Below are 25697 nucleotides of genomic sequence, written 5' to 3' on the forward strand. Positions count from 1 at the left end.
AGCTCTTTGGCAGCAATATGGAGCAGGATCTGTCTGATAGCGAGGGGGTGAGGCCCTACACATCAGAAGACCTCATCCTACAGGTGCAGCAGGTACCAGCCCTGTGGGACAAGGGGGATGCGGACCACAGCAACATCAAAAAATGCAGAGGCCTGTGGAAAAAAATTGCCAAGCTGTATGTGGAGGACTTTGAGAACTTGAGCAAGAGACAGCAAGGCACAGAGGGTATGTTGACTAGAAGTTTTTGGGGGGGGCTTGTGGTTTAAGCTTGTGATGTATTCCACTTTTGCTATGGATTTGTGTCACCCACGTGTTGCCCACCCACCCGTGGCCCACCCACCTGTTCCCCACCCACCTGTACCCCACCTGTGATGTATCCCACCCACCTGTACCCCACCTGTGATGTACCCCACCTGTGCTGTATCCCACCCACCTGTGATGTATCCCACCCACCTGTACCCCACCTGTGATGTATCCCACCCACCTGTACCCCACCTGTGATGTATCCCACCCACCTGTACCCCACCTGTGATGTATCCCACCTGTGATGTATCCCACCCACCTGTACCCCACCTGTGCTGTATCCCACCCACCTGTGATGTATCACACCCACCTGTACCCCACCTGTGATGTATCCCACCTGTGATGTATCCCACCCACCAGTACCCCACCTGTGATGTATCCCACCCACCTGTACCCCACCTGTGATGTATCCCACCTGTGATGTATCCCACCCACCTGTGATGTATCCCACCCACCTGTACCCCACCTGTGATGTATCCCACCCACCTGTACCCCACCTGTGATGTATCCCACCCACCTGTACCCCACCTGTGATGTATCCCACCCACCTCTACCCCACCTGTGATGTATCCCACCCACCTCTACCCCACCTGTGATGTATCCCACCCACCTCTACCCCACCTGTGATGTATCCCACCTGTGATGTATCCCACCCACCTGTACCCCACCTGTGCTGTATCCCACCCACCTGTGATGTATCACACCCACCTGTACCCCACCTGTGATGTATCCCACCTGTGATGTATCCCACCCACCAGTACCCCACCTGTGATGTATCCCACCCACCTGTACCCCACCTGTGATGTATCCCACCTGTGATGTATCCCACCCACCTGTGATGTATCCCACCCACCTGTACCCCACCTGTGATGTATCCCACCCACCTGTACCCCACCTGTGATGTATCCCACCCACCTGTACCCCACCTGTGATGTATCCCACCTGTGATGTATCCCACCCACCTGTACCCCACCTGTGATGTATCCCACCCACCTGTACCCCACCTGTGATGTATCCCACCTGTGATGTATCCCACCCACCAGTACCCCACCTGTGATGTATCCCACCCACCTGTACCCCACCTGTGATGTATCCCACCTGTGATGTATCCCACCCACCTGTGATGTATCCCACCCACCTGCGATGTACCCCACCTGTGCACATAAAACATACACAATGACCAATTATTATACATCAATTTATTGTAAAAAATTAATACATTTAAAATCACTCAAAAACTTGAAACTCCAAAATAAACACATTTCAACAAAACATATTAAAAAACAAACATTCACCCTCGTCCTGGTGGTGTGGTAAAATAAAGTCTCAGTTGGTCCCTGTTCCGCAGTGACACTACCCTTGGCCTGGTTGCATACCTCCGCAGGGGCATTAGTGGAAGCACATTCGGGGGTTCCGGAGTCTCTCTTTCCTCCTGCCGCACAAAGTTGTGGAGGATGCATGCTGCCTTCACCACGACAACTGCGTTGCCCGGTTTCAGCAGCATGGGCGTGTGGAACACCCTCCACTTTGACACCAGGATCCCAAATGTGCACTCCACCATTCTCCTTGCACGGCTCAACCGAGCATTGAAGTGTAGCTGGCTGGCATCAAGTCCCCTGTCTGGGTACGGACGCATTACATGGTCGGACAGGGCGAAGGCCTCGTCCCCCACAAACACATAGGGGTAGGCCGGTGCCCTTGTCCCAGGCCAGGGTCTGTCACGGGGGAGACGCAGTCTGCCTTCCTCCATCAGCCGGCAAAGGGTCGTACGCTGGAAAATTCCAGAGTCATTGGAACTACCGTACGACCCCACATCCACGTACACAAACTTGTAGTCCGCATCTGCCACTGCCATTAGAACAATGCTGAAGTATTTTTTATAGTTGAAATAATGGCTGCCACTCCCCACGGGTTTCTGAATCCGGATGTGTTTCCCATCCAGTGCGCCAACACAATTAGGAAACTTGCACTCGGTCCAGAAGCCCTGGGCGATCTCCTCCCATTTCGTGGTGTCCGGCACAGGCATGTATCTGGCCCTCAGTCGCGTCCAAAGGATCCTCGAAGTCCTCACGATGATGCCTGCCACCGTGCTCTTCCCAATACGAAATGTGACATGTAGCGATGTATATGTTTGTCCAGTTGCGATGTACCTACAAGAGAAATAATCGAAATCAATTTTTCATGTCGTTACAGGAGAAAGGTTCAAGACAAGGTGGCGCAATATACGGGATGCATATGTGAAATGGCTACGGAAGAAAAAACTTGCCGAACGAAGTGGCAGTGGCGGGGGAAGGCGACAAAAAGACTACCAATTTGCCAAGCAATTGTCTTTCATCAATGCAAGCCTGGAACCTAGACTGTAAGTACCACTACTGTGGGCAGGAACTGAGAGCTCATTTACCATGACTTCGGCCATGTATTGCTATGGCCTCAATTCCCATGGCTAGCGAACTTTTCTCACAAGCTTTATCAAATGTTGGGTAGAAACGGTTGATAAAGTGATTGCTAGTGTTTGCTAGCTCTGTGAATTGACGCCACATGCTGTTTGGCACACCAATAAATATTGTTTTTATCTACAGGACTGAAGACAATTTGGAGCAAGAGGAACCGACCCAGGAGGCACGGTTCAGCAGTGAGGAGAGCTTGGTGGATGATGACGTCGCCGATGTAACCTATTGCCCCGAGGAGAGGAGTAGGAGGAGGGAGTCCTTAATCCCAACTCTCTCCTTTGATGATGACTTGGCAGAAGAGAGCTTGGATGTTGAGGTTGCAGGACCGAGTGTGGAAGAAGCTGAACCTCCACAATCGACCGCTATGGAAGCTCCAGGGGAACAAGAACAAAGTGAGGAGCACCGAGAGACTGCAGCACAACCAGCGCGCAGGGCAACCCCGACACAGGCCAGAGGACGGGAAGATGCTGCCACACCACCAGTGAGGACCACCACACCAGTGAGGCGTCGAGGTACCCTCCCCCCAACAAGGAGAGAGACAGAGTCCGAGATGTCCGGGGCTGTCTCCGGACTTCTCGGGATTCTTCAGAGCCACCAAACTCTCATAACCCGGCAGTTGCAAGATGAGGACAGGGGCCATATCATGGAGCAGTACAAGTCCCACATCACTTCACTGCAATGTGAGCTCGACGCTGTACATGGGCACTACAGGGACGAGCTTAAAATGATGCTTGAGATGCACAGAGGAGAAATCGACCAACTGCGTGCGCAGCATCATCAGTCGGTGGGCCAGCTGCAGAACATGATGCAGCAAATGCATCAACAAAGCAAGGAACTACTGAAATTGCAGGCACACCCGTGTTTTCACACTGTGATGTCTCTAATACCATATCTGGAAAAGGTGCCTTCCCAAAACCTGATGGCGTGCCATTCCAATTTGCTGGAGGTGATTAAACAGCACATGGACACGCCATTATTGCAACCACCAATTTTTAGACCCCCACAACCAACAGCGGTGCCCACCTGGCAATCATCACAGATGTACACCGGCTACAGAGGCAGTCAATATGGTCCACCGCTGTCAGGGTCCAGCTCATCCACGACCAGCACCCAAGAGAGTCCAGATTTCCAGGCAGCAACTCCCACCTTTTCTAGTAGTGGTGCCGATACAATTTGAAAAAAAAAGTCAAATTGTTCCTGGACATGCTCCTCTGAATACCTCCGATCCTCGGAGGAAGGATACCATCACAGGGCTTTTTAACTTTTGGTTTTGCTGGACTTGAACTTTAGGGCCTGGTGTCCCCGAAAGACACTACCTGGGTCACAACCTTGTGCCTGTTGCACTGCACCTGTAGTCCTGCACCTGTGCCTTTGATTCCTCTTGTTCCTTACTTTGTTGATCCTAATCACTTGCACAAGACCCTTGGAGCCATGGGTGAAGGACACCTTCACTGGTCGGTGAGAGGCCTAGCCTTTTCACTGACCTGTGTCCTTCATCCATGGCTCAGAGGGTCCTGTGCCAGTCGTTAGGTTTTAGAAGCACTAATAATTTAGGGCCTGGTGTCCCCGAAAGACACTACCTGGGTCACAACCTTGTGCCTGTTGCACTGCACCTGTAGTCCTGCACCTGTGCCTTTGATTCCTCTTGTTCCTTACTTTGTTGTTCCTAATCACTTGCACAAGACCCTTGGAGCCATGGGTGAAGGACACCTTCACTGGTCGGTGAGAGGCCTAGCCTTCTCACTGACCTGTGTCCTTCATCCATGGCTCAGAGGGTCCTGTGCCAGTGGTTAGGTTTTAGAAGCACTAATAATTTAGGGCCTGGTGTCCCCGAAAGACACTACCTGGGTCACAACCTTGTGCCTGTTGCACTGCACCTGTAGTCCTGCTCCTGTGCCTTTGATTCCTCTTGTTCCTTACTTTGTTGATCCTAATCACTTGCACAAGACCCTTGGAGCCATGGGTGAAGGACACCTTCACTGGTCGGTGAGAGGCCTAGCCTTTTCACTGACCTGTGTCCTTCATCCATGGCTCAGAGGGTCATGTGCCAGTGGTTAGGTTTTTGAAGCACTTCAATTTTAGGGCCTGGTGTCCCCGAAAGACACTACCTGGGTCACAACCTTGTGCCTGTTGCACTGCACCTGTAGTCATGCACCTCTGCCATCGGTTCCTCTTGCTCCTCACTTTGTTCTTGTTCCTAACCACTTGCACAAGACCCTTGAAACCATGGATGAAGGACACCTACACTGGTCGGTGAGAGGCCTAGCCTTTTCACTGACCTGTGTCCTTCATCCATGGCTCAGAGGGTCCTGTGCCAGTGGTTAGGTTTTAGAAGCACTAATAATTTAGGGCCTGGTGTCCCCGAAAGACACTACCTGGGTCACAACCTTGTGCCTGTTGCACTGCACCTGTAGTCCTGCTCCTCTGCCATCGGTTCCTCTTGCTCCTCACTTTGTTCTTGTTCCTAACCACTTGCACAAGACCCTTTGAACCATGGATGAAGGACACCTTGACTGGTCGGTGAGAGGCCTAGCCTTTTCACTGACCTGTGTCCTTCATCCATGGCTCAGAGGGTCCTGTGCCAGTGGTTAGGTTTTTAAAGCACTTCAATTTTAGGGCCTGATGTCCCCGAAAGACACTACCTGGGTCACAACCTTGTGCCTGTTGCACTGCACCTGTAGTCCTGCTCCTCTGCCATCGGTTCCACTTGCTCCTCACTTTGTTCTTGTTCCTAACCACTTGCACAAGACCCTTGAAACCATGGATGAAGGACACCTACACTGGTCGGTGAGAGGCCTAGCCTTTTCACTGACCTGTGTCCTTCATCCATGGCTCAGAGGGTCCTGTGCCAGTGGTTAGGTTTTAGAAGCACTAATAATTTAGGGCCTGGTGTCCCCGAAAGACACTACCTGGGTCACAACCTTGTGCCTGTTGCACTGCACCTGTAGTCCTGCTCCTCTGCCATCGGTTCCTCTTGCTCCTCACTTTGTTCTTGTTCCTAACCACTTGCACAAGACCCTTTGAACCATGGATGAAGGACACCTTGACTGGTCGGTGAGAGGCCTAGCCTTTTCACTGACCTGTGTCCTTCATCCATGGCTCAGAGGGTCCTGTGCCAGTGGTTAGGTTTTTAAAGCACTTCAATTTTAGGGCCTGGTGTCCCCGAAAGACACTACCTGGGTCACAACCTTGTGCCTGTTGCACTGCACCTGTAGTCCTGCTCCTCTGCCATCGGTTCCTCTTGCTCCTCACTTTGTTCTTGTTCCTAACCACTTGCACAAGACCCTTGGAGCCATGGATGAAGGACACCTTGACTGGTCGGTGAGAGGCCTAGCCTTTTCACTGACCTGTGTCCTTCATCCATGGCTCAGAGGGTCATGTGCCAGTGGTTAGGTTTTTGAAGCACTTCAATTTTAGGGCCTGGTGTCCCCGAAAGACACTACCTGGGTCACAACCTTGTGCCTGTTGCACTGCACCTGTAGTCATGCACCTCTGCCATCGGTTCCTCTTGCTCCTCACTTTGTTCTTGTTCCTAACCACTTGCACAAGACCCTTGGAGCCATGGATGAAGGACACCTTGACTGGTCGGTGAGAGGCCTAGCCTTTTCACTGACCTGTGTCCTTCATCCATGGCTCAGAGGGTCCTGTGCCAGTGGTTAGGTTTTTGAAGCACTTCAATTTATTAGGGCCTGGTGTCCCCGAAAGACACTTGGGCAGCTATGCCCTACAACTCTTCCAGCACAAAGTTGGTGGTTGGTGTTCCTTAAAACTGACCGGGCTATACCATAGATATGTTATTTTTTTGTCTTCCATGTTGGAAGAATGTTTCCATGTTGGAAAGTGGTTGTTTTTGCAATAAAAAAATTTGTTTTTACATACCTCAGTGTGATGAGTAGTTGTTCTTGTGGTGTGACTGCTCTCCTGAACGTGGTATCCTTCTTCCTAAGGTCATCCTTCACCATCTCCAAAAGGGTATCAAACCTGTCAGGAGATGGAAAGGAAGAAGCTGTAAAGTATGTTGTGGGACAAGGTGTTGGGTGGAGGATGGGGGAGGTGTGTTTACAGAGGTTTGGGAGTGTTGTGGAGGGTGGGGGTGTACTGTATAGCTAGGTATACAGGGGTGTGGGGGTCAGGGTGGTGTGTTTAGCTAGGTATACAGGGATGAGGTGTTGTGGGGGTGAGGGTGGGGTGTTTAGGAATGGTGGGGGTTGGTGTATTTAGGCCTATATACTTACAGGGGAATAGACATCCGAGTGTAGCTGTAGAACTTCTGTGGGTGTCGTCTGAGGTCCCGGTAGAGGGCCTGGAACTCTCCCTTCCTCTCTCTCCTGGCTAGTAGAGGGTGCACCCACCATCTCCTGCGAGGAGCACGCCTTCTCCCCACATAGTAGTAGGTAAACAACAGGAAGGAGAGAATTCCCAGGTAATAAGCGTAAAAAATGACTGGATCCATGGTCCCAACTGCTGTCTCTGTATCCAAGGATGGTCTCCACACGTCCAGCTGTCTCCAACAATGACCCCAGAGCTTCTGCTGACCTCCCAGAACCCCAGGTATTTATACAGGTTGTTATCTCTTTAAGAATCCGGATCCGGACCGGAACCGTGTTCATACCGCACGGAAACCGTATGCAACCGGACCGGATCCGGACCGGATGCGGACAGGAACCGTACGGTTCAGGTCCGATCCGGCTCCGGTGCGGTCCGGACATCCGGTGCGGTTTTTGCAAAACCGCAAGTGTGAACGGGGCCTAAGACTCTGCGACCACAGCTTCACTGGACAGGATCACTGAACAGTCCATATTGCAGGGCAAAACCATGGAAGCACCTGCTGGACAGCATAATGATTCTGTGACCTGAGTTTCATTGGAGAGATCTACTGCACAATTCATGGTACAGGGCAAATTTATTGGAACATTTTCTGAACAAGGTAATAATTCTGCGATTTCAGGTTCACAGAGCAGATGCTCTGAGCTATTCACGAAACTAGAGCGAGGTGTAGAAACAGGAAGATCAAGACACAATGTTTGCGCATCTGAATCACCATTCATTTGTAAAATTGGAAAATTCAGATGCTGGGGTTCTGAGTTTACTAGACAGGATTGCTGGGACTCGGAAACTGATGTAGTGCATCTATTGGCATCTGCTGGATCAGACAGGAGTTGAACTTTATTAACACAGGTAATTTCTGCAGAAGTGTTTGCAGAGACAGGCAAGATTTTTCTGGTGTCTGTTTCACTAAACAAAGAGTCATGAGTACTGGCTAGGCTGGACTCGGAAGTCAGCAGGACCTCTGGATTCTCTGCTGAGAAATGTGCGCAGGGCAAGGTTAAGAATGTATCAGTGGCTTCTGTTTTACTGGGAAGTAACACTGAGTTATCCATGGTACAGGGTGGAATTGCAGGAACTTCAATTTCACACAAAAAGAGCTCCGAATCACCTGCTGAATCAGCCAAAGGTGCTGAAGCAGGCGGGTCAGAACGCCAAATTTGCGAATTCGGAGTCACATAAAAATCATCCAAAATCAGTTCCCACACATCAATCCATGGAGCCACAAAGTCATACCCACACACACCAGTTTTTATTAGGTTATAGGCAGACTTAATGCATGCATTCAATACTAATTCACTTTTTGCACTGTAAAATTGACAAAATGAACTTGAATCATTCTTCCATTCATTGACCAGAGCTTCCATCTCTCCTTTCTCAAATGGAGGATTCCAAGCATACTTAACAGGCAGATCATGGTTTGCAGATATGATTGTAGCAGGGACATATATTGGGTTAATTAGCAGGTGATTGGCAGATTCCTTATTCCTAAGAATCTCCAATACCTGTAGCAAGTGCTGAACTGTAGTGTATGCAAACTTTCCTTGCTTCACAAATAAGTTGATTTGTTCAATACTCTGTAATATCTCCTCATAATCATACTCAGATAATTCTTTTAAACAAAAATCTTTATTTTCCCTAGCCAGGGAGGAAAGTTCATTAGTAGTTTCATAAGTCCATTTAACTCCCCTGAAAGACAATTGCATTTCATTATCTGTTAATGGCAGAATCTCATTATAGGTCTCAGTCGCTAAGGATAACGACTCTGCAGATCGGACACGTTTCTTAGAACGTTTGCGTTTGGCCTTAGACCCTGCTGTTTTCCCTGCTGTTCTTGGTGATTTATTCAAGGCTGCAGGAAAATTATCAGTAACACTTTCTGCTTGCTGAACATTTTTGCAAGCAATTGAAGGAGTAGCTGGTTGACCTGCTGCCAGGAGTTCATTAAGAGGAAAAGGCAATGGATCTATGCGCAACCAGTTATGGATCACAAACGCTAGAAATTCCAGTGGTCTCTCTTTCAAATCGGAATGATTGAGAACATCAAATGCCCACTGGAATAATTCCCCTTTAAACAAAATATAACTTAGTTGGAGTGCCCAGGTTGAAACAGGAGTCGCTTGGAGATCAGGATTGGTCAGGAACCTGGCACATTCAGAGAAAAACTCATTTTCTGTTTCAGAGCTAAGTTCTTCAAATTTCTTAAAGGAACAGGAACCATAATTAACAGTGTCATACTTTCTGGGAATCCCCCCCACAATGGGGATTGGTAATGGGGTTTTCATAATGTAAGGCTTGGTGGTGTATTCTCCACAGTCAGCATGCAACGCATGAGCTGGCGTGGAGGAGGTACACACACTAGCACAAGGAAACAGGCTATCCCTAGTATAGTGGAGGGGAGGACTGACTCCAATAGGAGATTGTGGCGCACAGAGCCGGTGCAGATCTGACAGCCACAAACAATGCTTTCGTTATAACGTCTCAGCGCAAAGTAGCGCTGAGCGCACAAACCAGAACTGAGGAGATCAGGACAGGTAGACAGAATGAACGCTTGCTAGCTAGCGGCTACTTAGCGACAGCAAGCGTCCAAAACCAGACAGACTGGAATGAGGCAGCCAATGCGATGCGGCGATGGCGTGCCTCACAAAGACAGGCCAGGATAGTCAGAAAATAGCAGGATTAAGATAGATGAACGTAACACAGATAAATATACAATAAGTATGTTTTCCTAGCGTATTACAATTACAGCTATCAATGAAACTATTTGTAACGTCTGACTAACATATGTATATATCGGCAATGAACCGATATAGGACATAAGCAGGAACGCTGACTAGGAATGGAGTAACACAGGGAACAGGACTCAGAAGGATTCGCTATCTCTTCGCAGAGATGAACGCAATCCACAAACGGTAACAGAACAGGATTCAGAAGGATTCGTTATCTCTTCGCAGAGATGAACGCAATCCACAAACGGTAACAGAACAGGAGTCAGAAGGATTCGTTATCTCTTCGCAGAGATGAACGCAATCCACAAACAGAACCAGGAGCAGGGTAACTACCTCAGCACGGGTGGTCACGGTACGCGCAACCTACCAAAACGTGCTGGAAGGCTGACTAACTGCACACAGGATATAAACAGTTCGTGTACATATACATCAGCGACACTGGTGTATCAACGTAACACAAATACAAGGAAAATAATAAACGTGCTGGTATGCATATATATTGGCAATGAACCAATATATGATGCAAAGACCAGCAAAGTATCTTTATAACAAGAAACACGATCGGGGGCTAAAGCGACAGCAAGGCAGGCTTAAGCTGAAGCTATGAAAACCCAAGGAAACCCTGCAGGAAGCAGATCTTTATACTGAGGTCATCCAATGGGAGCAGACATGCAGATTCCCACACAGGTGAATGATAATCAGTCACAAGCTGACAGCAGGGAAAGACAGACAAATCTATGCAGCTTGCATGGAAATAGATCAGAACTGCCTGAGCTGCAGCACTACTACTTCCAGTAATAGCTGCTGCAGCAGCGATCATTACATATATATATATATATATATATATATATATATATATAGATAGATAGATAGATAGATAGATAGATAGATAGATAGATAGATAGATAGATAGATAGATATATTCGAAAAAATTGGGGGGGTAACTATTAGGGAGTGTGGGAGGTAAGGGGTTAGTTTTAAATGTAAAAATATGTCTTTTAACCACTTCACACCAAACTTTTTTTTACATTAACGGACAAGGGCGATTTTCACCTTTCAGTGCTCATCCCTTTCATTTGCCAATAGCTTAATCACTACTAATCACAATGATATGATCTATATCTTGTTTTTTTACCACCAATGGAGTGACCGTTAAGAGGCTCCAGCACGTTTAAATACGCCTGCTTGTCCTTAAAGAGACTCTGTAACAAAATGTTTAGCCTTATTTATTCTATCCTATAAGTTCCTATGCCTGCTCTAATGTCGTCTGTCTTACTGCAGCATTTTCTAGTTGCACTGTCACTGTAATAATTCTAATCTTCATTCCTCTGTTGGCTCTGTCGGGCTGAGGCTGGAATGTGTGGAATGTGCAGCACTGCTTGTCATTGGCAGAAGCTTTACACACCCTCTCCAAGCTCTGCATGAGTCACACAGTAAGCTGTTTGTAAACACTGCCTAAAACTGTTAATTACAAGCCAGGATTGCAGCAGGGAGTGGCAGAAACAGCACAGAGGGGCCCAGGAGAACATGATGAAGAGAATGGTATGCTTTTTAATTGTAAGAATTTTAGAGTACTGATTCTCTTTAAGTGGTTAATAAAAAAAATGTTTTTAGAAGTAATTTTACTATTTGGCCACAAGATGCCCCTGCGCATAACGTCCCTATGCGTAGTATGCAAAGCAGGGCCAGCGCTACCATAGGGGCAAAGGGTGCATTTGCCCCAGGGCCCCAGCATCCATAGGGGCCCCCAAGTGTCCCCATCATCCACTAAATTATGTGGCCAAGCCCCACGCCCCCTCCGCAGCATTAGGGAGGCAGTGAGGACAGGAACACACTCACCTTGTTCAAGTTTAAGGGCATACGGTACCTATAATTAAACCTCCAGGAGGTTTGGGCACAGGGAAAAGCCGAAAAATGGCTCACCTTGCTCATGCATCCCGGTGACGTTAATTAATATTCCCCTAAAGGTCGCTGTAGATTGTGGGGAAAGATGTAATTCGGATGCCAGCTATGGCCACCAGTTTTTAAAGTAATTTGGGCACTGTCTATTGAGGTACCCAAATTACTGTCTGAGCGCCGCTATAGCGGTAATTCCTATTACGGCCTATGGTGGCACCGGTTCCGCCAAAATTTCCACCACTGTTCTTACAGCACTCCAGTTCATGGTGCCCCCCAGGTTACTTTTGCCCCCTAGGGCCCCATTGTAGCTAGAACTGGCCCGGGTGCAAAGAGGAAGTTATGTGTGGATGTGTAAGTATCGGCTTTTGTGAATGACGGTGCCGTCTCACAGATGGCCGCAGTCATTCACACGGGGACTTAGATCAATGAACACCGGAGCGCATGGGTTTCTAGGGCGATCGGGAAGGGATGTAGTAGCTATGTCCCTACAAGGAGATATGGGATTTTGGAGCGAGGTAGTTACTCGTCCCATGCAGTCCTCTGTGTCTCCATTAAGATACATTATGTGCTTTTTTGAAAATGATGCAGCAAGATGTGCGTTTTTAACCACTTGTGAACCCCTTAAGGCCACGACGCCAGAGCGAGGGGCCTGAGGCAGTGGGTGAGTGGCGTGATCAGCGGTAGCAGCGGGTCTGTGCAAGCGCCATAATTTAAATCTACGTCCTGGCAGGAATAAGCAGCCACAAACAGGGAATACATTTCAATTTTTTTTTACATGTGGCCCATAGACCTTCATCATCTGCAAAAACACTAGTTTTTTTTCACAACACTAGTGATTCTGCCTAGTATGCCACTAGCCTCACACTTAGCCAAGCCCCACTACTGTCAGTGTAACAGTGTAAGCATTCTTACAGTAAAGCTATGCAGAAACAGCATTAGTGATTGGTTCTGTAGGTTCTCCCCTTCATCAATATACCATATGTGATCCCACACAGCCAACAGCTATTTTACTTCTTTTGGGTAGGAACCCACTAGGCAGCGCGGGAAAGGTAGCATTTTGCTGCATATGCATCTGTGTGTTTTCGTTTTTGTTCCGCACATGTGTTTTTCTTGCATTTGCTGTTTGCATATATAAATCGCATATGCATTTAGTATTCATTTTGCATGCTTTTTTGCATTTTAAACAAATTACTAGGAAGTCAACCGGAACCAAAAACACATCAACAAACTTGTTTTTTTTTTTAAACGCATAAAAAAGGGCATAGAAAATGCATAAGAAAACACACTAACATGCAATACCTCCGCGTCACCATTGACTTTCATTAAGTGCGTTTTGGAAAAATATGCAAGATCAGCGTTTTTAAAAACGCGTATTGCAGAACACAAACACATGCGGTTTTTCATGCGGTTCGTTGACTAACATTATATGCGTTAACAATAGTGTTTTATACAATGATAGCTTTTCTACCTAGTGTGTTCCTACCCTTTGTAGTTCCTGCTGTTGCACAATTTTTCCTCCCCCTCTCTGTCCTTTTACTACAGGTGGAATACTTGGATATAAGCTTTATTCCAGCGTCAGACTGGAGAGGTCCTCAGAGCAGCGGGAGACTGAAATTTGTTGGAAGCACAGCATGCTGGGTAGGAAGTACATCACTGGGATACCTGTTGGTCCGCGCATGCGAGCTGGGTCACGCTACCATCGTGTACACTGTCTGCATTGCCTATTGACTTACAATACTGCATAATCCATGCAGTAGGCACGGATCAGGGGGTAATACGCTGCAGCATTTGCATCTGCATTTGCGGCGATTTGGATAACTCTGGCACACTCTGTTGCATCGCGCGACGTGTGCAAGTCTCCATAGACTCGCATTGGCCCTTGCAGTGGGGAAAAGTACCACGTTGTGACGCAGTGTGCAGTGTAGTTTGACTCTTTTAAAGGACAACTGAAGCGAGAGGGATAGGGAGGCTGCCATATAAATTTCCTTGTGAGCAATACCAGTTGCCTGACAGCCCTGCTGATCCACTGCCTCTAATACTTTTAGCCATAGACCCTGAACAAGCATGCAAATCAGGGGTTTCTGACATTCTCAGATCTGACAAGATTAGCTGCATAATTGTTTTGGTGTTATTCAGACACTAGTGCAGCTAAATAGATAATCAGGGTCTACAGGCAATACTGTAGGTATAGTTTAAAAGGAAAGAAATATGGCAGCGTCCATATTCTTCTCACTTAAATTATCCTTTAAGCTCCAGTCCTGTTTGATTCTTCTTTGTATCACAGGTTGCTGTACAGGTGAACAGAGCAGGAATCCTTTGTAATAATTTTCATCACCTGGACCAATCAAGTGATTGGCAGTTGGATTTACTGTAATACTTATTTGAAACTACACCGAGAGCCCAATATAATGTAGTATGCAGAGGGTAAGTTGGTACAATGAAAAGGTGAGACAATTATACTCACAAACACAGGTCACCGCTAAGGTAACCACTGTAAATGCAGGTGAGGAGATTAGGCCTGTCCTCACTCAGGGTTAAAATGTCGCTCTCTGTAGAAAGGAAGAAAGATAGGGGTGGGTCCCCCTTCCACCAAGGGTGGACGCTTATGAACTTGTGGGTAAACAGAGGCACCAGCAGGATAAAAACAATTATTAAAATGTTTAAAATATGCTGGGAGGTAGTGGTGGACTTACCTCCAAAGAGCAGACTAGACAACTGTCTGGCATAAATACTTTATTGTTACCCCAATAGATGCAACGCGTTTCGCAGGTCAAAGCCCGCTTCATCAGGCTATAGGCATGGGACAAAAACAGTAGCTGTCAAACAACACGTGTAGCGCCTCTGTGAAGGCGCTGCATGTGTTTGACAGTTGTCTAGTCTGCTCTTTGGAGGCAAGTCCACCACTACCTCCCAGCATATTTAAAAAATTGTAATAATTGTTTTTATCCTGCTGGCGCCTCTGTTTGCCCACTAGTTTATTTGAAACTATGTGCAAGGAACATTGTAGTACTGCTGTTTTTTATACATACACAAAAATAAGGTAAAGAAGCTGAAATGTCATTAGCCCTTGTAAAGAGAGTAATGGAAGGGACTACTCTTTCACAGTAAAATTGGAGACATCAACCAACTATCATTGATTGAGGTGATGTCTTGAGGGTAGGAACACATTAGGCAGAATTGCATATGCGTTTTCCATAGCAGATAGTGGAAAATGCATATGCGATTCTGCCTAGTGTGTTCCTACCCTCAATGACTAAATAAACCATGTACAGTCAGTCATTATAGGTATCACCGGAATCAACGTTTGTTGGTTTGAGGTCTGCATTTCTGGTCCTAGACTAATACCGGACCAAACTTTACATTAAAATTGGAAATTCCATTTAGGCTGGGGTCACACTTAAACTAATTCGTACACTGTAGTGGAAAATTTGCCCCGCCACAAGGTTGGTTCTTGAGAGGATGGGCCTTACTGCAAGGGCCTGCGCTCAGCGTGATGACGGAATCTTCACCTCATTCGCACATACCTCTGGATTGGCTGTACAAGTCAAGCTTAGAGACGTGCATCAAGTAAAGACAGTGCAGAGCACAACTTAAGGACATATCCTTCTATGTGCCATATACACTTAAAACTAATACACAGCGTTTGCCGCAGACAAAAAAAAAAAATATGCATGCATAATCGCATATAATTATGGTCTATGGTGCTACAGTGTTTTTTGGAGGCATATGCAATTCTGCATAGTGTAAAAAGGAAAAGTATAAACTTGAACCACTTCCCCGCACAATGCATACAATTTTCCATGGAAAAACTAGTGGAAACGCTCTGCAAAATGCACAATTGTGTGGCAAAACGCTTGCGGGAAATCCGTATTTGCTGCACATATAATGCAAGTCAATGGCAGATCCAAAATTTTCTGCATGCTTTTTTCTGCAGCTAACATGCATACCTCCCTCGTGTATCCTACCTGATCATGCATCCTGCTCACAGAACAACATGAACTTAAATGACTTGGAACTACTACTCCAGGGTATGGTCTAACATTGTGGGCCATATGCAATTCAAGGAGATAAGAAGCTGAAAACATGCGAGCTTCTTATCTCCTCACATCGCGCAGGATTTACCAGCAAATTCAATTGCCAGTTTCACCTGAGCGATGTCCTTGCGTAAAGGAGCATAACTCAGGCAAATACTAGGTATTCGCTGAGCGATGCTCCTGTGTGGCCAGCGATGTGGAGCGAGGCATTAGTGCTGGGGAGCTGTCCTTCAGCACCACACCACTGCAGCCTCGATCCCCGGGAGATGCGTGCATCGTCGCAAGGCTGTTACCCGCCGCCCGTCGCCTCCTGCCGCTCGTCGCTGCTGGGAAATTCAGAAAAAACATACCTCCATCGTTCCGGCTCGCCGCATGTCCCACGCCGCTCCTCCGCTCATCTCTGTCTATGTGAGTATTCTTGCCGGGCGCAAAGCATCTTTGAGTCTCCCGCTCCCCATTCATCCACTAGGTGGCCCAATGAGAATCATCCTGAGAGCAGGTGAAAAGTTAGCACCTATGTTTGGCGGAAAGCATCGCTTCCCAGGGGGGTGCAAAATGCAATTGCATAGGGGGAAAGGAACTTGCTGGGCGATTATATCGCCCAAGCGAGTTATTTTCCGCCCTGGGGGGTGTTAAATGCAATTGCATTAGGCGACCTTGCTGACGCCCAATTTAAGAACTCGCCAGCACTTAGCGCTGGCGAGTTTGGTAATTGCATAGGGCCCCGTGTGTCTCAAGGTGGCCACACACGATACAATAAAATGATCCGATTTTACAGTAATTTGATAAAAACAATCGTATCTCTTGAAAAAAATCGAAAGCTTTTTTTTTCATTCGACTGAAAAATCCAATCGGATTTCCCGTTTTTTTCGATTTAAATCGATCCGGAATGCCAGATATTTTTCTTCAATTTCTACTAAAGATTGTATGGTGTGTGTTGGATTGCTAATTTATTATTATACACACCCTAGCAATTTTCTCTGAGTTTCCAATCATTTTTATCATAATTGAGGAAAAAATTGAACATAGGTGTGTGGTACATTGGTCATAATTTTGAAATGTTACAATTAGTCAGAAAAATTTTTTGCAATTCTTAAATTGAACAGATATTTTAAAAATTGTATGGTGTGTGGCCACCATTAGGCCTGGTGCACACCGAGCAGTTTTTGAAGTGTTTTCTAAACTGCTTCTGCCTGTGAAAACGCTTGGCTAATGTATTTCAATGGGATGGTGCACACCAGCGGTTTGAGGTTATTAGCAAACCGCAAACGTGGGTCCTGCAGCACTTTTGCGGTTTGCAGAAGCATTTCTACCTCAATGTAAAGCATAGGAAAAGCTTAAACCGCTCTGGAAAACGTTAGATCAGAGCAGTTTTCCAGGCGTTTTAGTTACAGAAGATGTTCATTAACAGCTTTTACTGTAACAATATATGAAATCTGCTACACAAAACCGCTCCAAAAACCGCTAGGCATGTCTAGAAAACGTCTCTAAACAAGCCTAGAATCGCTCTGAAATCTGCTCCAAAAACCTGTAGCGTTTTGAGGATCTGCTAGCGGTTTTGGTGTGCACTGGGCCTCACTGCTTATTTCCTGTATTGTGTTGTCTGTTACCCCATTATCATTGTCTGTATCTTATGTATTGTCCAGCACTGCGTAATATGTTAGCACTATATAAATTCAATAAATAAGATGAATGCAAGTTATTGTGAACTGCAAATTTTTACATTAGCAATGCAAAAAATAAATAAATAAATAAACCCCCAAAAATGCAAATTCGAAGTTATTTAGATACATTTAAGTAAAATTAACTTTATTGGTATGCATTAAAAATAGCTTTCTGAAAATTTGTATAAAAAGCACCCAGAAAACAAAATTTCTGAACCAAAATAAATAATTTAAAAAAATAAAAATTATAAAATCGCAAAATACGGGATTGAAAGTTTGTATCAATTCACAAAAATTTGCATATAGGAAAAACATATACTAAATGTAGGAAATAGGTCCAGTCAGAGCACCTGATCTGCATGCTTGTTAAAGGGAACCCGAGGAGAGAGGGATATGGAGGCTGACATATTTATTTCCTTTTAAACAATGCACATTGCCTGGCTGTCCTACTGATCCTCTGTCTATAATACTTTTAGCCATAGACCCTGAACAAGCATGCAGATCAAGATGTTCGTGACAAAAAACAAGGTTAGCTGCATGCTTGTTTCAGATATGCGATTCAGACACTACTGACCAGAAAAATCAGCAGGGCTGCCAGGCAACTGGTATTGTTTAAAAGGAAATTAATATGGCAGCCTCCATATGTTTCTCACCTAGTGTTTCTTTTAAGGGTCGATGGCTAAAAATATAAGGCTAGGACCACACGAGGCAGAAACACTAGCATTTTTGCTTTTCCGCTAAAGAAAGTCTATGGGCCGCATGTAAAAATGTGTACGTGTGCGGTTTAATCTCTGCCTAGTATGCTCCCAGTCCGAGAGGCAGAGGATCAACAGGAAAGCTAGCCAATTTGCATTACTTTAAAGGAAATAAATATGCCAGTCTCCATATATTCCAATTCCCTTTAAAGTTTATCTTCAGGACGGGTGCACACATGGCAGCTTATGCAGCAATGCCAGTCTATGGGATGCAGAAGGACCAGCATTGCACTTGCGATTTACAGTAAGCGTTCCTCAGACGCTTGTAGTGTTGCATAATATGCAGGCTGGCTGCCAAAACGCACATAATGAATGTCTATGGTAACACTTATGCATTGCATTTTTTTTTATGCATTTTTTCTTACAAAGTAAAGATCTCTGATGTGTTTCTGCTTCCTGTTGTCTTCCTAGTGATTTGCATAAATATATTAAAAAAAAACGCGCACCTGCATAAAATGCACCTTTTTCACGCTATGTCATATGTAAACCCAGCCTAAACGAGAAGCGTCTCAGGTACCATACTTCCCTGGGGTTTCCTTAAAGTGTACCAGAGCTGAAACCAGTAAAAAGATCTATACATAACTGGGGCTTCCTCCAGCCCCATCCGCTCGGATTGCTCCGCCGCCGTCCTCCGCTGCCTGAAGCTTCAGGAACCAGGTCCTATCACTTACGTCAGTCAGCTACAGTCTACGCAGGAGAAGTGCGTCCTCTACATATCACTCCTGCAGCTGCTGGAGAGATACGAAAAGAGCGCACTTCTGCATAGACTGGAGCCTACTGACGTGATGGTACCCGGTTCCCGAAGCTGCAGGCAGCGGAGGATGGCGGCGTGGGAGCGATCCGAGCAGATGGGGTTGGAGGAAGCCCCAGGTATGTATACATCTTTTTACTGTTTTCAGAGTCCCTTCAAGCCCTCTTAAGGCCGCTCGTCCCTCGCCATCTCCCAGGGTGGCTCTGGTCCCTTGCAATTCATCCCATTGGCCCATTTACTTGCATTAAAGGTCAATGCTTCACAGTGGACAGCAGCAGTGCCCAGGTGCTGGGCTGGCGTTTCCCAGGAGAGCTGAAGCAGCAAGCATGGGACACTAGTGCCTGGGCAATACTACCACACATGCTTCTTAACATTGGTTGTAGTCAAGGGGCAGGATAAAAATAATCCCCTTTTCACCTCCTTAGCACACATTGCTATAAAAATTTGAGCATTTTTGATAATGATGATTTGTACACAATATAATGAGCCCTTTCCTGTCCTCAGCATTTTCGGAGCAATTTCATTCAAGGAATGCAGGGTCCAAGATCACATTCCTGGAATGAAATTGCTCTGAAAACTCTGTGTGTTTGCAATTTAGGAAAATCCAAACTTTGCAGTGGAATTAACGCCAAAGACTTTGCCCCAATGAATTGGAACCACCGGTGATTCCTTGAAAGCATAAAATGCTCCAGAAAGTGCTCTAGTGGGCCCAGCTCTTCTAGGATAGCTGTAACATTTAAAAACAAAAAAACAAACCATGATGCAACTTATACCTGAATGTTTGTTACTGTTATTGCTTTAAATTCAATAAAAATTTATTGTAAAAAAAACAATGGGCCACAGGAAAAACAATATACGGTTTTCCTGTGGCCAATAGACTTTCATTATGGGGAAAAACACTAGTGTTTTCTGAAACACTAGCGATTCTGCCTAGTGTGCCACTAGCCACAATGTAATATGTTAACATTGGGGGAGCTGTGGAACCTGGTCTTTATGCACAGCAGAGCCCAAAAACAGCCTAAAAAAGGTTGGCCTTGGGGGTTGAGACTGCTGGTTAGTTGAGTTGCGAATAACAGGTACTCTACTACACTAGGTTGGCCTTAGCAACATTAATTATCCTAAAATATAGACCATAGATCATACAATATTAAAGCAAATCTGAAGTGGGAAGTAAGAAAAGTTAATCAATCCGAGACAGGTAAAAAGAGAGCCGGACATTTGGGCGCAGCCATAGGCTGTAATGTAAATAACGGCTATAGCAGTGCTTAGATGGTAATTGGGCGCCTGCAAAAGTCAGAGCACACATTAGGGAAAAAAATGCAATTTAGCCACTGGACTTCATCTTACCAGAGTCCTTGGCAGCCTGGAGAAGGAATAGTAATGTACGCCACCAGGAAAATTTGCAATAGCAGGGTGAGCTGTTTTTTTGGCTTCACCCTGTTCCCTAATTTCCCAGCGCCATTTTACATGAATGCAGTTAACTCAATACGAAAGGATGTCCACACAATGCCCCTAAAATCAAGCTCCTTTATTTATGGACATGTCCAAAAAGTCATCACATAACACCTGCTGACATGTTTTGGTCCTACTGGTCCTTAATCATAGCTAGAGTTGATACAACACAAAAGGCCCCCTATATACCCTCCTCCTGTGGAGTGGGTGGTTCTCAGAAACCCCAGACACACCCATAACTCAACATATAGGAAGGGATATTCACAATACAAAATAGTCAGCATAGATATTGACAGTTGTAACACAAATGCATACTTTGTCACGGAGAGACCATTTAAAGAGAACCCGAGGTGGGATTTAATTATGTTTCTGGGGCACAGAGGCTGGTTGTGCACACTAAGACCAGCCTCCGTTGCCCCATGGTGTGCCTCCATGTCCCCCCTGCGCGCCGCTATACCCGCTATACACGCAGCATGTCGCCAGCACAATGTTTACCTAAGCGCTGTCTGTCAGCGCCGCTCCCTCGCCTCCGCGCTACCCGCCCGTGTCCCTTCCCTCCCGCTGATAGGAGGGAAGTGACGCGGGTGGGTAGCGCCGATGCGGAGGAGGCGGGGGAGCGGCGCTGACTGACAGCGCATAGGTAAACATTGTGCTAGCGACGCGCTGCGTGTCGCCAGCACTGCGGGGGGTATAGCGGCGTGCAGGGGGGACATGGAGGCACACCATGGGGCAACAGAGGCTGGTCTTAGTGTGCACAACCAGCCTCTGTGCCCCAGAAACATAATTGAATCACACCTCGGGTTCTCTTTAAAACTACATAACATACAGGGTTACTCCTAACCCTAATGTAGCAACCATACACATCAAATATAAACAGTTAAAAATAAAAAATAGATTTAGATAAAAACAAAGAGCAGCATGAGTAGCAAAGCCGGGTATCATGTTATTAATGCCAGGTCCCAGCGGAAGTTCAAACCTTTAGGGCGTCTCGTACCCAACCTAAAAATCCACAACGCCTCACGGCTCATAAGCAGTTTGGTAGTGTCACCTCCTCTTTGGGTAGGCGAGACTCTTTCCAATACGTGAAAGGAAAAAGAGGACATGTCACCCTGGTGCACCTGGCGAAACTGTCTCGCCACGTTAGAAACATTAGTGTTAAGCAAAACCGGGACACAATAATGTTCCCCTATCCTGGCGCGTAAAGGTCTTGTGGTGCAGCCCACGTACTGTAGGGCACACTCATTACAAGTAATGAGGTATACCACATTAGACGTCCCGCAAATAAAATGCTTAATGGGGAATCTACGTCCGTTTGAAACCAATGTGGCCACCCGAGTTTGTGTGTGTGTACCCTACAGTGGTGACATGTCTTCACTCCACATCTGTACGAGCCCAGCAAATTCAGCCAGGTAGGCGATCTGGTTCGGGATTCGTACAGACTAGGAGACAGTAATCGTGCCACAGTGGAGCCCAACTACTTGCAAAACGTACCCATTGCCGTAAAATACTCCGTAGATCCTCATCGCCCTCCAGAAGGTTTATCTTAAAGGGATACTTAAGTCTGATGAAAAAAAAAATACTTTTACTCACCCGGGGATCCCCTCAGCCCCCTGCAGCTGAACGGTGCCCTCGCCGTGTCCCTCCGATGCACCTGGTCTTCCCGGCGGCCACTTCCGGTTTCGCCGTCACCGGCCGACAGGCTGGGAACGCAGCTGATTACCGCGTCCCCGGCCGCAATAGCGCCCTCTATAATGCTATTGCGGCCGGGGACGCGGGTAATTAGCCGAGACCAGGTGAGACCAGGTGCATCGGAGGGACACGGCGAGGGCACCGTTCAGCTGCAGGGGGCTGAGGGAAGCCCCGGGTGAGTAAAAGTATTTTTTTTCATCAGACTTAAGTATTCCTTTAAGAATTGCGACAATTTTATCAAATTCGACACTATGAGTTGTTACAAACATGGGTTTAGGGGCATTAGGGTCTTTATCCCCCAAAGTTTTAAGCAGTTGGTCCCTACTTTTGGAATTGGCTCTAGTTCTTCCTCTATTGATCATCCAATCGGGATACCCCCTATCCCTTAGTCTGGCTTCCACTTTATTGAATTCCTCCCCGAGCCAAGCTGTCTCCGAGCAATTACGGCGACCCCGGTGAACTCACCAACAGGGACCCCCCTTATAGTATGCTTCGGATGACAGCTAGTTGCTCGGAGGGTGGCGTTTCCACTACAGGGCTTACGAAAAGTCCTTGAGTGCACTTTCCCTTGAATGGAATCATGCTGAAATCTATTGGAAATCTGTCTGCAGAGTGTAGGCAAGCAATTGATCCCTCTCTGAAGATTCAATTGATCCCTCTCTGAAGATTCAGAGTGATCTATTATTTGATGGAAAATCTACTCGCGGCTAGACAGGTATATAGCTACCTTTACTCATGCATGCCCAGTCCAGAGGGGCTTATCTGCGGAAGGAAGCACGGCTAGAAGAAACCTATTTGACAAGCTTTCCTCAAACAGGATTGGGTGGACCCTTCACTGGAACAATGGGCTTTAGAAGGGTCTGGAAAGCCTTTGGACCATCCAGACACACTACTGAGGTGTTAATTTTTTTTATTTTTTTTTTGCTTTTTGAGTATATAAACTGACTACATGACAGCAAGAGCAAATGAAATAATTATGCAGAAATCATTTCACTTGAAGTTCACCATAAACACCTCCCTGTCTATCTTCAGTTTCTCCCCAGATATAAAAGGGGAAGGTGTGAGGAGAGCTGCATCACTGGATAGAAGGAATATTCAAACTTGCCCCTTTTTGGACAGGACTGCAGACAGAGGCCTATGTGTAACGCAATAAACATTTGCATGTGAACGCGCTGCCCAAAGGACATGTCCATGTCTCCATCCCAACAAAGCTCATTACACACCGTCACACAGCATTTCTGGATAACAAAACACAAAAAGCATTCATCCTGTTGCAATTAACAGGTTGATGAGCATGTGTTGTGACAGTTTACACTCTCCATAGCATGCTCATGATGCAAAGTGCATAGTGGAAACCAGGTCTAATGCTCAATACATCTTCACAGGTGCTCAGCTTATAGAACTTACATCACAACACCTGCTGATGCACTGGTCAGGTGTCAATTACAGGCAAATGCACATCATTTCATGCATGTTACTGTTAATAAAGATTAGATGTAAATGATCATACAGTACTCAGTATGAATGACAAATTCTTGTTACATATGAAAGTCCTTTACACATTGTCAAGAAGTGTGTGAATTCTGTTACAGAATAAAACAATGAGGTAATCATGTAATATCTGCATACCAAAACCATGTGCTTTAGTTATTACAGATTTATATATCAGACATTTTACACATCATGTCAGGCAAATACATACAGAACAGGAAAGAATAACACATACCTATATTCAAAATTAGTAAGAAACCTGCCCAAAGGAGCTTACAGTCTTGAGTTTACATTACATGGTAAGTATCAGCAGCATGCAGAAACACATTGGAATTGATTCACAAAGCTTTTCTCTTGACATATCTCACTTTTCTTATTTTCACTGTAAGGGGAGATAAAGTTATTGGGAGACAAATCACGAGACAAGGAGAGATAAACTGTGAATGGATGATGACAGTTAATTTATGAATAAGTCAGGTGAGATAATGTATGAGAAGTTTTGTAAATTAACCCCATGGCGAGGAATTAGTACAAATGACAATCTCATCTTTGCCACTTCTTGAAACTCTTTCAAAGTTAGAGACCAGGTGACCTGTCAGTGAGATTTCAGAACTAAACAATGTAGATTGACAACTGATTTTTCTTTTCTTTATTTGGCATTCAGTTGTGCACCTGTGACTATATTTTGCTTGCAACATTCTATATTTCATAAAGTGATTCTGCTGCCATTGATAAAGGGGATACCATTATGGTGTGACTTTTACACCTCACTGGAAGAGGTACAACTTTTGTTTACTATGAACAGACAACTGAATGCTGATTACCATGTGCAATGTTCAATTAAAGGCTGTATGTTCACCTCTCTGAACTGCAAGTCTCAGCAAGAACTCAATCGCTTTAGCCCAAGCAGAGTAAGATCCAGCTATGTTATATAGCATCGTCTGCTGCAGTCTCTCCCCTGATGGTGCCTCATATAGAGCAGATGATTATATCTACACACACAAACATATTTTGGCTCGACCATCCTCCCCGTGTAAGTTGTTGGCACTGGCTTCCATTCATTTCAAGAAGGTGGCGCAGATCAGCAGACTGAGGTTAGCCATGCAGGCCGGTGCTGTGGTTAGTCCCATGCTGTCAGTGAGTGACTTGTTGCATTACCTTGCTTGGGGTGAAGCCGGCTTTCCAAGGAGCGAGTGTGCAGAACGCAAAGATGACAGATCAGCCCCGCCAACCAATTTGCAACCAGCATGTTCTCTCCTAAATAGCGGAGCAAAGAAGGGCTAGGGACCCTTTTCACCCCTCTTCTCCCCTCCCTGGTTCGCTCTCCCCCAACCTGCGCCCCTCGGATCCCCGGGTAGCCGTCCCAGCTACTACTCCCGCTTCAGCAGCCGGGCGTCTCTGTGCAGCAGCGGCAGCGCTTGCTTGTCAGCTCCTCGCTGTGCCGCCGCATCGCTTCTCTCCTGCACCTTCCCTCCAATGTCCTGCTCAGACGGGACATGCGGACACTGCCTGGCTGCGGCACCTTCACCCCAAAGAGAGCAGACCAGTGCCAGCTACTCTGACTCTGACCATCCCAGGAGCCGACATCAAACAAGAGCCCGCCTAGTGGGCGAGCCCTGGCTGCAAGCACTCTGCTGGAAGAAAGCCTATCTATTCTACAACTGCATGGAGGCTGCTGCATACAGGGATTGCATGGTGGGAGTAGAGCTGGGACAGTCGCTCTCTCCTTCCACCTGTTCCATCAGGGTTATCCCTGATGTACAGAATTGGGAATGTGTTATCACGAATCTGTGGAAACATAACTTTTTATTTTTAGAGCACACAGTTTGAAACAAGGTTGCAGCCTATAAACGTGAGATTTCGGTCATAGGGAAAGTTCACACAGGGTGCAATTATTCCCACACGTGCGAAAACTCACATTAGATGTGACAGTCCGTGTAAATCAATGGGCACATTCAAGAAAAAGGGGCCTTTTACACCAGCAGCGTTTTGTGATCCTATTCTGATCGATTGCAGATCGCATATTGCTAGGTTCTTTCAAAACAACCCCGCAATACATTTTCAACGCGATCTTGCCCAATTGCAAATGGTGGCCCCACTGCATTATTTGTGCATTTTTGCACCTGTGCAAAGTACAGTAACATAGGAAATTTG

General features: G+C 46.2%; 1 protein-coding gene across 5 annotated transcripts in view; it reads right to left on the minus strand.

Annotated features, from left to right (window-relative positions):
- The window catches only part of ADAMTS20 (ADAM metallopeptidase with thrombospondin type 1 motif 20), a 229355-nt gene extending 204523 nt beyond the window's left edge, over positions 1-24832 (minus strand). For all 5 annotated transcript variants that reach the window (XR_011030416.1, XR_011030417.1, XM_068276563.1 and 2 more), the window contains exon 1: positions 24702-24832. Coding sequence is in view for 3 of the 5 variants with exons in the window: in XM_068276563.1 (XP_068132664.1) it covers positions 24702-24792 (91 nt within the window). In the remaining 2 variants the exon portion in view is untranslated. The remainder of the gene's footprint in view (positions 1-24701) is intronic.
- Between the last annotated feature and the right edge of the window lie 865 nt (positions 24833-25697).

The sequence above is a fragment of the Hyperolius riggenbachi genome, chromosome 3, assembly GCF_040937935.1.
Source record: "Hyperolius riggenbachi isolate aHypRig1 chromosome 3, aHypRig1.pri, whole genome shotgun sequence".
Lineage (NCBI taxonomy): Eukaryota > Metazoa > Chordata > Amphibia > Anura > Hyperoliidae > Hyperolius > Hyperolius riggenbachi.